Consider the following 13,119-nt stretch of genomic DNA (forward strand, 5'->3'; position numbering starts at 1 on the left):
GGCTTCGGAGGGGAGTTCTGGTCCCTCTCGCTGAGGACGCTCTTCTGCGATAGAGGGGAAATAAATCCGATTCATAGCCTGTTCGTGGGAGGGCAATGTACCGCGGAGAGGAGGATCTTTAAACGGGCACAGTGGGAGAGCAGAGGGGGTTTTTTTGGAGGGGGGGGGTCAGTGTCCCCTTGAAAGATCCTTTTACCCTCCGGCTGCTGATGTCGGTTCTGGCAACAGCCTGTCGCTGAGGGTGAATCCTAACCTCGGCCGCGCGAGTTGTGTTAAACAATCATCTGCAAAGGCGAGTATATTTCGGGGCGGGGGTGGGGGGGGGTCGGCCGTGCCTCTGAAACACCTCGAGCTCAGGGGCATTTTCCGGCCAGCCACGCTGCAAATAACCCGCTATTACTGAAGAGGAAATCGAGGACCTACAGTAGGGTCTGTGTTTTGGCTTCACACGTGGAGGGTCTTTTTGTCGGTGGTGGTGGCGGCGGGGGGCGGGGGGGGGTTGGAGGGAGTGTGTTTATTAACTCCCTGTAGCTAATCACCCCTTGGCTAATTGCTGGGGGGAGTTAAGAAACAAGGATAACTGGGTGCAAGCCAGGGGCCCTGCCAGTGTGTGCGCGCACTTGCAGAGCAGTGCCCCAGTGTGTGCGCGCGCACTTGTAGATCAGTGCCCCAGTGTGCGCGCGCACTTGCAGAGCAGTGCCCCCAGTGTGCGCGCGCACTTGCAGAGCAGTGCCCCCAGTGTGTGCGCGCACTTGCAGAGCAGTGCCCCAGTGTGCGTGCGCACTTGCAGAGCAGTGCCCCCAGTGTGTGCGCGCGCACTTGCAGAGCAGTGCCCCCAGTGTGTGCGCGCGCACTTGCAGAGCAGTGCCCCCAGTGTGTGTGCGCGCACTTGCAGAGCAGTGCCCCAGTGTGTGTGTGCGCGCACTTGCAGAGCAGTGCCCCAGTGTGTGTGCGCGCGCACTTGCAGAGCAGTGCCCCCAGTGTGTGCGCGCACTTGCAGAGCAGTGCCCCAGTGCGCGCGCGCGCGCGCGCGGTGCCCCCCCAGCGAGGCTGTCGGCTTATCCGCGCACAGTGCGCTGACGCTGCGCAGTGACAACGGCCTCCCGCCCCGCGGCAGCCCCGCTACCGCGCGCTCGCCCGCTCCTCGCCACTTCCCTCGCCCGGGAGAGGCGGGGCGATGCTAATGAGGGGGGCGGCTCCCAGCGGCGCTGGCCATTCGCGGGCGGCGGCGGGGGCGGGGGCGGGGGCGCGGCGGCCGGAGGCCCAGGAGTGGGCGGGGCCGGGCGGCGGGGCCCCGCCCCCTGCCCGCGGGGGCTGGGGCGCTCCTGGTTCGCGGCGGGGAGAGCCGAAGTGGATTCCACGGGGAGCGCCCGCAAATCACTCCTGTTTGAGCAGGGCCGGGCGGGCGGGAGGGAGGGGGGCAGGCGAGAGAGTCTCCATCCACCCGGGCGGCTGCCCCTCTCTCTTTGCCTGCCTGCCTGCCTGCGCCTGGCTCCAGCAGCCCGCTCCCTGTCCTGCGCGGCCGAAGGAGGGGGGCAGAGACCCTGGGCTGGGGGGGGCGGGGGGGGGGGAAAGAAGAGAAAGAAAAGCGGAGACGGGAGAGGGGGAGAGAGAGCGGGGCGGCGGAAGAGGAAACTTGCCTCCCTTGTCCCTGGAAAATGACACTTGGTGTAGCCCAGCCTGCAGCGGCTTCGCGTGATCCCATTGTCTCCTAAACGGCCACCCCAGCTCCCGCCTGCTCCTGCCCGCCCCGGGGGGTGTCCCCCTGCGCAGAGCGACCCTCTCCGGCTTGTGGGAGCGCCGCCCGCCCGCCCGCCCCGGGGGCCGCTTGCCTGGCGAGCCTGGCTTCCTTGGGGCGCTGGTAAATGTGTGTGGCCGCCTTCGCGGAGCCTCCCGAGAGCCGCCGCCGAGCGCAACGATTAGCGCCACCCTCCGCTGCCCGGCGCTGCCCTCGCTGCTGCTGGTGCCCGAGCTCAGGCGGGCGGACAGTTCGGGATTCATGTTTGGGATCCAGGAAAGCATCCAGCGGAGTAGCAGCAGCATGAAGGAGGAGCCCCTCGGCGCGGGGATGAACGCGGTCAGGACCTGGATGCAGGGAGCCGGCGTCCTGGATGCGAACACAGCCGCGCAGAGGTAGGTAGGCTTGCGCCTCGCACCATCAGTTGCTTCCACTTCCCCGCCCCGCGCGGCCGTAGAGCCGAGACCCAGCCTGGGAGCCCCGGCAGCGCTTCGCCAAGGCAGCACCACCAGAAAGAGACACTCGGGGCTTGTGCAAGAAGCGGGGAGTTTTACGTAGGTGTAACCGGGAGATATTTATTCCTACGGTCTTCCCAGAATCACTTTTTTTTTTTTTTTTGTGCAAGAAGCGGGGAGTTTTACATAGATGCATCCAGGAAATAAGTATTCCTGTTGTCCTCCCATGATCACTTGGCTGGTGAGAAGCTGAGTTTTCCAGAGCTGGAGCAAAAATATACTTACTGTATATTACTTGCATATTGCTTATACTTACATGTATGCGACATATACAGATACTATGTGACGATATTATCCGTCCAGTATCACTTTATTGTTAAAGCAGCACTGGGTTTTGCGAGGCTGTAGTCAGCGTATGTTTATTTCTGTTAGCCCCTCAATAGCACCTTCCACCCCCCCCCCAGAAGTGGTGAGTTTTGCAAAGATGTATTCAAAATATGTCTCCTCCTTATCCCCACGAGGATCGCCTTTAAAAACAACAACCAGTGAGTTGAGCAAAGCTTTGTCCAGGATATATTTAATTCTAAGCATCCCTCTAGAACCACCCCCCCCCCGCCATTTTTCTTTACAAGCACCAGTTAGTTGTCTTTTGCAAAGCTGCATCCACGATAGCTTTAATTCTTGTCATTCGCTCTCCCACGGCCGCCGCACAGTGATCTAGAGTATGGAGCTGGAACCGGCGAGACAGCATCAGCTAACAAGTTTAATGTTGACATCTTCTGGTATATTTCACAGCATCCCCCACCCCCTCCCTTTGGAGCCCTCTAAGGAAGGGAAAGTTCTGCAGCGACAACCCAAATGCTGAAATATTTAAAGTTTTCTACTCAGGCAGCTTTGGGATGTTTACCATGAATCAAAAGCCTGGGGGGGAAGGGGGGCAGCGCTTATTGCTCAAGCTGAAGGAGAAGGCACATGGTCGATTTACTGACAGCTCTGACTAGAGTTTGGGAAATGGCAAAACAACCCCACTTTGCAATAACACGTTACAGATTTCTTGTTCTGATCTGCACGGCAGTTAGCTTCATGCGGATGGGGGGAAATTAGTATGCATCTCGGGGGCGGGATGAGATTTTATAAGTTGAATGGATAAATTTCTCTCCTTGGATGCCTGGGTTTTGGGGGGAATCACACACCCATCTCCATCTCGAAATCAGGCAATGAACTTTGCTTCCCTGGGCTACTTTGCCGAGTGGCTTCTTGTTTGCAATGTGGACTTGTCATTTGCACCCGTAACGAACAGTGATGGGTCGGGGGCAGCACAACCTGGCTCCAGGCTCCGTTATTTTTGACAAGTAGGAACCTTCCCAACCACCGATCCTGCTGCAAAACTGGGGTACCCCCTCCCCAAGAACAGAAATAGGGACGGGCGGGCTTCACCTGCAATGCAGGCTTGTTCTGAGAGCCCAGCTTTCACGCCCTGAGTTTTCATGGGCCCCCAACAGCCGCCCGCTGCTGCTCTGGGCTGGGGAAGGGCGCAGAGCCCGTGGGGAGCTGCTTTGGGGTCCCTCTGGCTGGTGCTGGGAGGGGAAAGGGGTGCTGAATGGGGCTCTGTGCTCGGTCTCTCTAATCCGGTCTTTTTGGCCGCAGCGGAGTGGGGCTGGCCCGGGCTCACTTTGAGAAGCAGCCCCCCTCCAACCTGAGGAAATCCAACTTCTTCCACTTCGTCCTGGCTCTGTACGACAGGCAGGGGCAGCCCGTGGAGATCGAGCGCACTGCCTTCGTGGGCTTCGTGGAGAAGGAGAAAGTAAGTGGCCCACGAGGCGTGGCTGCTCCCTCTGGCTCCTGCCCGGCCCCGGTCTCTCGGCTACGCCTTGCATGGACCCCTCTGCACCGCCGGTGCGCCCCGGGGGCTCTGTTTTCCAGCTCCCCGCATGTTGCACCCCGTGGGGATGGGTCCGGCCCAGCCGAGGCTCTGGGCAGCGGTTTCGCGACAGCGCCCCCCCCCCAGGGGTCCCGATCCGTCTGTCCCTCCCCCCCGTGCTGGGTCCCGTTCTCAGATATTGGCAGAATCACTCCCCTGCCCCCTCCATCATCCCCCCTTTGGGGACTTTGACAACTTCCAGCCACCAACTCGCCTAATCACCCGTGCGCCCCCAAAGCGCGCTCCGGGCCGGGTAAGATGCCGGATCGGGGGGGGGTCTCTGCCCCCACGCCGCGCTCCCGGTTTGCGCTCGCTGCTCCGCCAAGACCCCGGGCTGATGGGGGGGAGGGCGGGGGAGGGGGCATGAACCCCGAGCTGGAAGCGCCGGGCTTTGCAAGCGCTGCGGGCGATCGGGGAGGTTTAACGCTGGCTCCATGTGTCTCCCTCCAACGCAGGAAGCCAACAGTGAAAAGACCAATAACGGGATCCATTACCGGCTGCAGCTCCTCTACAGCAACGGTGAGCCGCTCCCCGCCCGCCCGGGGCCGATCCCGCCCGCCCGGCTGGGCAGCTCCGAGCCGCGGCCAGCGCGTCCCCCTCCGGGGACAGGACTCCCCGGGCCCCGCTCCCTGCTAGTCCCGGGGCTCGGCCCGCGGGGGAGTCTGGCTCTGGGCTTGGAGCGGGGCCCTCCAGGAACAGAAGGACCCACCGATTGCAAAGCGAAATGAAATAACCTCCCCCTGCTCCCTGGCTTCCCACGCGCGGGGCTGTCGGGTCCAGGCACACGCTGCCTTTCCCCCAAGAGGCGCCCAGCTGAGAATTGTTTTCTCTTGTCACATTTCCCTGCCCCCCCCCCCAGTATTGATTGAAAGTCCCCCCCACACACACCGCAAAGCAAAACAAGGCCACGGCTGAAGCTTTCCAGGGGGCAATGTTAGCCCCGATTCCCTTTCCCACGGACATCCCACGCGAGAAGGGGGAAGCACGTTTTCCTGGCGGGTGCATTTGTCTGGCCTCAGGCTGTTTTGCGTGGGGTGCTTTGCTGTGGAAGGAGATCGCTTCCCCTCGCGGCCAGGCGGGCAGCACCGGGCCCAATGCTGCTCCGCTCCCCAAGGCCCCCGGGCGCGCCGGGAGAGTCAATGAACTTCAGCAACTTGCTCATCTTCATTCCCCCTCCCCCCCTTTTGTTTTAAGGGATAAGAACCGAGCAGGATTTCTACGTCCGTCTCATCGACTCCATGACCAAACAAGTAAGTGAAGGTGCCTGGATCGTGGCTCTTCATTCATTGTTCTTAGTCCTGACAAACACCCCCCATTGCAGCGTGCGCGGGGCTGCATACCGGGGGCAGCCCAGGGGCTGTTGGAAAGGTGGCGTCTGTGGCCCCCTGGCTGGTGAGGGGCAGAGTTGGGCTGGTTCCGAGCGGGGCCGGGGTGCTGGAGCCGGCTGCGGGGGGCGTGAGGCTCCTTTGGCGTTGGTCAAGTTCCCTTTTCGTTGTGTGAGCCCAGCCCGTCTGCACCGAGCGCCCGGGTCCGCAGGGGGCCGGTGCAGCCGGGGAAATGAAACCCACACTGGCTCGGAGCCTTTTACACTCAGCCCCCGAAGGAGGTTCTGGGGGACCAGCCCCTTCCCCGCGCTGGGCTCCCTCGCAGCCCGACTTCATTGCCCCCAAACCAGCCCCCTTTATTGGCCACTCCGGCTAGTTAAAGAGCTTTGCGACTTCGAGGGCGCTTAGCTGCAGCCGTCCTGCTCCGGGGATGGGGAGGCTGCTGCGCGCATGAAACCAGCCCCCAGCTCTCCCCAGCTCCCCTCCTGAAATCCTGGGCACCGCGCTGCAGCCAGGGCCATGAACGCAGAGCAAAGGCCCCGCTGTAACCCTGAACCCCCCAGGGACAGGGACAATAACAAACAATGCGATCCAAGCAATAAAAGCCCAGCGCGGAGCGCAGGAAGCGCGGCTCCCTGACTGGGAATGCAAACAGCAGCTTCTCGGACTGCGAGGGTGGCTGCGAGGGGGAAGCCTAGTTCCAAAAAGCGCCCCGGACCCTCGCTTTTAGATTGGCTAGGATCGAGCCGGTGCACTTAAGCTGGGGGTTTAAAGGTGCAGAAACAGCCCTGCTTTGAGCTTCCTCATATCCAAGGTCCAGTGTACATCCACTCTGAGTTATGTCCCGAAAGAAACATTTATGAACAGAGACAGGATTTAAAAAGCAACAAAAAACCCAGACGTTTTCCCGTAGCTTTACAAATAAAGACGCATAGCTCCACATTCCCTAAAGGCTTTTCGATCCCAGGGTTTTTGCTTTAATTCTGAGAATGAAAAGACATAAGCAACCAAACATATCAACACAAAACCCCAGCCAGGCACCCTAGCAAATATTTATCCTTTGTTTATGTGCAATTACTTTGTTAGTTGTTTTAAAGGAACAGTGATTAAATCATGAGTGATTTTCATTGTGTAAACAGCCACTGAAAATGTGCATGCAGGACAAGTAATTATTTTATACATGTCACAGTCAAAGATAACGGTAGTTTTAGAACAGCCAGCTTGAAAAAACTGATTGAAACTAATTTTAAACATGGCATTTAGTTTCCAAATCAGGAATTAAGTGTGTATATACCTACAAAGCCACACCACTGTATGTGTGTGTATCTATATATAAACCAGTATTTTTGGGTAATAATTTTTTGAAAAAAATCAGATATTATTTTTCCAAAATAATTAACATTCTGAAGATTCTAGTATTCTATCCTGCTAATTTTAAAGAGCATTGATATGTTATCATAAATTTCCATTTAAATACATTTAAACAGCCTCCTGCTCCCCTAGAATTTTCATCTTTTTAATCAGTTAGTGGACTTGTTTCCAATTCTAATTCTATAGAAAAAAAGTTCTGTGTATTATTTACAAAAGCAAATTAAAATATTAAATGTCTTACATAGAAGAAGAAATGTCAGTTCCTGTATGTTCAAAATACTGTCATCTGCTGAGACACTCTTCCTGTGGCTTGTAGTATGGTTCTTTTTTGACACCAAAATGTAAAGTTCCATGTGCTGAGTTTGTTTTAGAAAACTGGTTTTGATGCTCTCAAAACATCTTTTCCTGCCAGTGAAGACTGGCCTTTCTTTAAAAAAAAGAGGAAACTTGGAGTAATTATAATATACAATTCAACCATGCATCTGATCTGTGTTAAATATACACTTCTAAAACATAGACCAGAGCCTGTATGAATTAAAACAGCAACAACGTACCCTTGAACAACACATCTTGGAAAGTATTTCCTGTGTCACTCATATTTTTCAGGCACAGATTGGTCAGGTCATGTTTAAAGTAACAACATTCCTTCTGATATATCACCTTTTTTTTTTTTTTAGTTGTTTTGGATCCCACGTATTGCATTGTACACTGTACAACAACCATTATCAATAAATATGATCTTTAAACAGCTTTCATATCATTACAGAAATGCAAAGCTATTTTTTCCCCTCTGTATGCAACTCAGTTGAAAACAGATCTTTTAATTGATGTAGAGAAACGGATTCAAAATATTATTTTTTTAACAAAGGCATCTTGCATATGAGCAGTCCATCCTAAGGCACTGTTTGACCTCTTGCTCTCTCATTATTATCAAGCCATCAGAAGGTCTTTTGGAGAGAGAGAGAGAGAGAAAAGAGATTACAGTTTATTTGTAAAACATAATAATGCAGATATAAAACATATTTACAATTAAGGGAAATTGTCTGCTTTTAATTAGTCTTCATGTATAAAGCTAGTGCAAAATATCTACTTTATTTTATTTGGGAAAGCACAGTAGAGTTGATGAAGATAGTGTTTAAAATATCTGTCTGAATTTGGACTAAGAAAACAGTGAAATAAAGGGTATTTGTAGGAGAAAACTAATTTGCTTTCCTACTAGGTATTTGTAGGGGAAAACCCATTTGCTTTCCTATTAGTTGCATGAATGTCCTTTATGTAGACCTACTTATCATTTTTTTAAACAAAACTTGTGAATGATCATGTCATAATTGTGGCATGTCCTAATACTTATTTCTGAACAGTAAATCTCCTTGTTTATTCTTTATTCTGAGTGCAATTGTTCAGAGGTTTGGTAGCTTTTATTGCAGTCAATAAAATACTCATTAGACAGCAAAGTACAGCATATGACACAGATTTACCCAAATATGACTATAGCATTTATATTTTAGCCACAGTGAATTATATAGGGGATTCTCAAGTATCTTTCTAACCATCATATTGTAATTAAATATTAAACTATGTCTGAAATTTCTCCAGGTTTTAATGAAAGTTAAATATATATTGTCAGCCTCCGCAGAGGGGTAGTAGTCTAATACAAGAGGCGCAGAACAAATTGGATAATGAAACGATTACTTTAAAATGACGCTGCTGCAGGAGCATACATGTTTGAGCAAGCAAGAGTCTTCTGGATGCTCCTAGCTGCGTGCTCGTGTGCACACATATTCAGTAATTGTGAATGTCTGGGCTGAAATTACAGCTGCTCTGAGGTTTCTGGTGACAACTTAAAAATCCCACAAAAGCGAAGCTTTGAGTGGGTTAGGCCCCCGGAATATATAGTAAAATAGCCTCAGATTTTTGTAAAATTTGATATAATTGGTCTGATTAATGTACATTCCTGACGTCAGAGCCGTAAATTGCAAATGTTCTATCACTGTGAATTGTGAAGGAGTTTTATGTTCAGTAAATCAAAACCATGATCTCTCTCTCTATAACACATTTCTCTTAATTTTAGCGAAAGCTGTACATGAATGGTTATTTTGTATTATAATAGCATTTAGAGACCACCAACTGAAATAGGGCCCCGTTATGCTCAGTGCTGTAACCACACAGAATAAGAGAGAGTCCTGGTCCCGTATGGGTGTGTCTACACTCCAGCTGGGAGCGAGATGGCCAGCACTGGTACACAGACTCAAGCGAGCCGGGCTTGAGCCAGCACACTCCAAATAGCTGTGTGGACACTGTGGCTCGGGCAGCCGCTCGGTTTTCAAACCTGCCCCGTCCCCTGGGTCTAACCTTGGCTGACTCGCCCAAGTCTCTTCCGCAGATGCAGTGTCTGCATTGCTAATTTTAGTGCCCTTTAGTGCGAGCCCTGCTAGCCTGAGTCTGTCTACCCAGGCTTGCTCCCAGCTGGAGGGCAGACATACCCTGAGTTCCTAGTCTAAACAGAGCGGGCCGCGTTAGTATTTCTTGGGTGGCTGAATGTTCAACACACACACAAACGAACAAAAGCTCTGTCATGCCTACGGCATGGTAATTCACCGTTCGTGGGGTGCGTATGTATTCTCTGTCACCTGCGATATTCTGGGGGACATAGGACAGGACCCTGCTGGCACTGAACTCATTGAGAATTTCAACATGGACTGCAATGTGAGGTGGATCTGGCCCATTGTGCCTGTGTACACACCAAAATTGGAACCTGCTGTCTTGCACATCTCAAACTGGAGTGGCTTCTATGGCAATTTTATATGGGCAAGGAATGTAGAATTGGGCTCAAAATGTGTAGTATCATGCTATATCCAGGCTAATGCTTGGCCTTTGGTGGTTTCACCAAAGAAGTGGTGGTATGACCAGCTAATTTCAGCCCTTTGAGGTGACTGCAATGTTTATAAAATGCATCAGTCATTTCTAAATTGTAAATACCAGATACAAATAATTCATTATATGGATTAATCATATGGGGAAATTATTTTTCTAAGGGTAAAAGCGTTAAATGTTAATATTGTCTTAATTAAATTTTCTTTTATGTTATCTCAGCACCCCATTGGACATCAGTATCACATTCCTACTGCCTTCAGAGCCCTGTAGGGTCCCCAGGTTTGTAGCTGTTGCTTTCAGTAAACCAGCAGCTCCTAACTGTAGTAGGTCTGTTGCTAACAATGATGCATTTTGAATTTGTCTGCAATATGTGAAATGCATCCACTGCCATAAAGCTGGTGCTTTCAGACAAGGCCGAGGATATAGCTATCTAAATGCCCCCAGTCCTTCAATCGCGTTTTCATAAAGTTTGAATATTTCACGGTTAGGAAACATGTAGGAAAATAAAATAGTAAATACTTTACCTATCCCCTTCTCTTTTTCCCCATCCATTCATGTACATAGAGATCTGGTGAATAGAAATAAGGCTAAGGAGTCCTAGTATTTCAGGTCATGTGTGATACCTCTAGTCCAGTATCCAGAGTCCTACTAAGTTAAAATCCTTCCTTCAGCCTCACACACTTTGTTTATGGTTTGATTTTTTTCAGTACTTTAAACTCTAGTTGCAAGTGCATTTTTCTGTTGATTGCCCTTTCGCATCCTGCCGTGCACGCAGATATTTGATCACCTCTCGATTCAGTGCCTAGCCTGATTCTTCATTGGCAGCCACATATTTGTGTAAAGAAAGAAAATGTTATCCATAAGTTCAGAAAAGACTCAGTAGAATATCAGATATTCAGCAGAAACGTGAAACAAAACAAAGACATTTTCATTGTGCCAGATTTTAGCAGCTTTCTTGTTCCTTTGGTAACATGTCAAAAGCGCAGGTGATTTTAATTTTCTTGGACAGAGAGGAATGAAGAAGTTTGGAATTTGCATGCACGATCAGGACCTGTGTTTGGGAAAATGTAAACTCATCACAGTGGAAAATGTGTTGTTTGGAGTCTGGGGGTGAAAACAAAGCTGAGGATTTTGGAGAGACTGCTCAAGCCAGATGGCCTAGTGCATTCCCAGTCTGGCAGCCCAACTGCTGCCTCCTGTGTAATATACAGCCATTTGTTCAGGGATATTTACGCTAGAGCTGTTTCCATGTGAATGTTTGAAAAGCATTAAAAATAAACATATTAGGAGAGAGAAATTATTTAATTCGTCTGAATAAGTTACTAAGCTGGCTGGCGTATCAGAGACGTAGAGAGACTGGACAAAATAATTAGATATTAGTGAATTCTATTTAGAGCTTTATAGAAAGAATTAAACCCGCTCTCTTTGAGACCCACTGCTGCATTACTTCTGCAGGCTAAATCCCTGTTGGAATCATTGGGAATTTTGCCTGAGTAGAGAGTGCGGGATTCGGTCATTAATGGCTAATCAATCATTCCCAGTCAAAATAATGTATTGCGCTGTTATAGCTGACAGCATTTTATATATAGGTGATGTCGCTGTAACTCTTTCTGGGTGAAGTCCTGGCTCCATTGAAGTCAATTGCAAAACTGCCATTGATTTAAATGGGGTCAAGATTTTATCCTCTCTATACATATATGCAATATATATATATACAAAACTATATCACTGTATATTACTAGCCAAGACCCTTTGGTCCCATCTTTAAGAAGCCCCTCTTTTTTTAAATCCGATTGTTTTTCATTCTCCTTTATTTCAATTAATGAGACATTTTGTTTTGTGAAACATAAATGAAGCATTTAACGGTGCATGGCTTTCGGTGCATGTGCTCTCTCTCTCTCTCTCTCTCTCTTTTGTAAATCAAGGCTATGACATAACCAAATAATATACTCAACATGATCTCATTCCTTCAGGATTGTTTCTAATCCAGTTCTGAAAACAGGACTGCTTGACTGGTAAATTGACACTGGGAGCCATATTTTTGCCCTCAATTATACTGGCATAAATCTGGATGATCCTGGAATAGCAGAGGGCAGAATCTAGCTCTGTATCTTTCCAGTTTATACACCAGTTATTTCATGGCTTGATCTGGCTGTCTTTACTCAGGCAAAAATCCCATTGACTTAGCTGAGGATTAGACCCTTATTTTGATATTTCCCTTTTTCATGTATTCAGTGTCACTGAATACATGAAGTCAAGGAATGACTGTAGTGTGCCCAGTTGAGTAATTTTCATAGTCTGGAAACAAGTGTTTTACAGCTGATACGTCTTCATACTTTGTTTCATTTCACTGGAAATCAGTATCTGTCACTATTATATTAGGGGCCAATCTTGCAAACTCTTTCGTATGAGTAGGTCTTACTCAGTGGACTTCTTGCACGAGGATTACTTACAGGCGTAAGGTTTTACAAAACAGAAGGTGAATTTTAAGGCAAACGTTTAACATAAAGTCACGCAGAAGGAAGAAGAACCCCTTCTAAAGTGTCTTCCCGCTGTAGGAAATAAATTGAGTTAAAACTACAGTAGAAGTAAACAAAAATGAAAAACAAAATATATAATTGTGTATTTCCTTTGGCGTTCTTTTGCCATGTGATTCTGCTGTGTATTTGCAAACTTATTTTTAGCCCAACACTCGCCCCACCCCATCCCCTGCCCCTGTGATCTAACTTTGTACACCGTAACTTTCACTTTAACTCTTTGTTTAGTGCAATAGCTGTTTGGCATGATTACGACTTGCCAGAGCTCTGCTGAATCCTGGTGCGATGACCCAATCCAAAGCTCAGACTTCACAAATTAATATTTAAATATGTTGGGAAATGAAGATAGTTTTGGTGAAAGAATGCCTTTATTTAATTTAACGCTGACATTTTTCACTGCAGCACCGTTTTAGCCTCTTCCTGTAAAGTAATCTGTGCTTGTGGCAGCTGTAAAGATCTGAAACTTTAGCAGTTCCTGTTTCCTTTTCAAAACAAATTGTAGAAATAATTTTTTATAACAGCACAGTTTGAGAGTGAATAGAATAACGATAAAGCCAATAGACATATCAGCTGATCATTTTATTTTGTTGGGCTGCTGAATGTGTGCTTCATGTAAATGAACAGTTGTGTTCACACACCCTTTTCACAAAGAAATTGGGAAATAGACTATGGGAGGGTGAGTTTGGGGCAAACTGCTAAGAAACTAATTTTCAGATCAAGCCCATAATACTTTCAAGGAAAGAGAAGACTGAGCTCTAGAGATGTGTATACATTATTTTGGGAAGTTACAATATGTATAGATTCAGTAACAATAGTCAAGTGCAAACAAAGCAAAAAACAAACCTTTAATGTACTGGAAGGCTAAAGAACGTCATGCACCCAAGCAGAGGATCACTGA

General features: G+C 49.1%; 1 protein-coding gene across 8 annotated transcripts in view; it reads left to right on the top strand.

Annotated features, from left to right (window-relative positions):
• Window positions 1-1,611: 1,611 nt before the first annotated feature.
• The window catches only part of EBF1 (EBF transcription factor 1), a 334,154-nt gene continuing 322,646 nt past the window's right edge, over window positions 1,612-13,119 (top strand). For all 8 annotated transcript variants that reach the window (XM_084637706.1, XM_084637708.1, XM_084637709.1 and 5 more), the window contains exons 1-4: window positions 1,612-2,133; window positions 3,841-3,997; window positions 4,570-4,633; window positions 5,309-5,364. In XM_084637706.1, the coding sequence (XP_084493832.1) occupies window positions 2,000-2,133; window positions 3,841-3,997; window positions 4,570-4,633; window positions 5,309-5,364 (411 nt within the window). In that variant the 5' untranslated portion in view covers window positions 1,612-1,999. The remainder of the gene's footprint in view (window positions 2,134-3,840; window positions 3,998-4,569; window positions 4,634-5,308; window positions 5,365-13,119) is intronic.

Source organism: Lepidochelys olivacea (assembly GCF_965140295.1).
Source record: "Lepidochelys olivacea isolate rLepOli2 genome assembly, chromosome: 8".
Lineage (NCBI taxonomy): Eukaryota > Metazoa > Chordata > Testudines > Cheloniidae > Lepidochelys > Lepidochelys olivacea.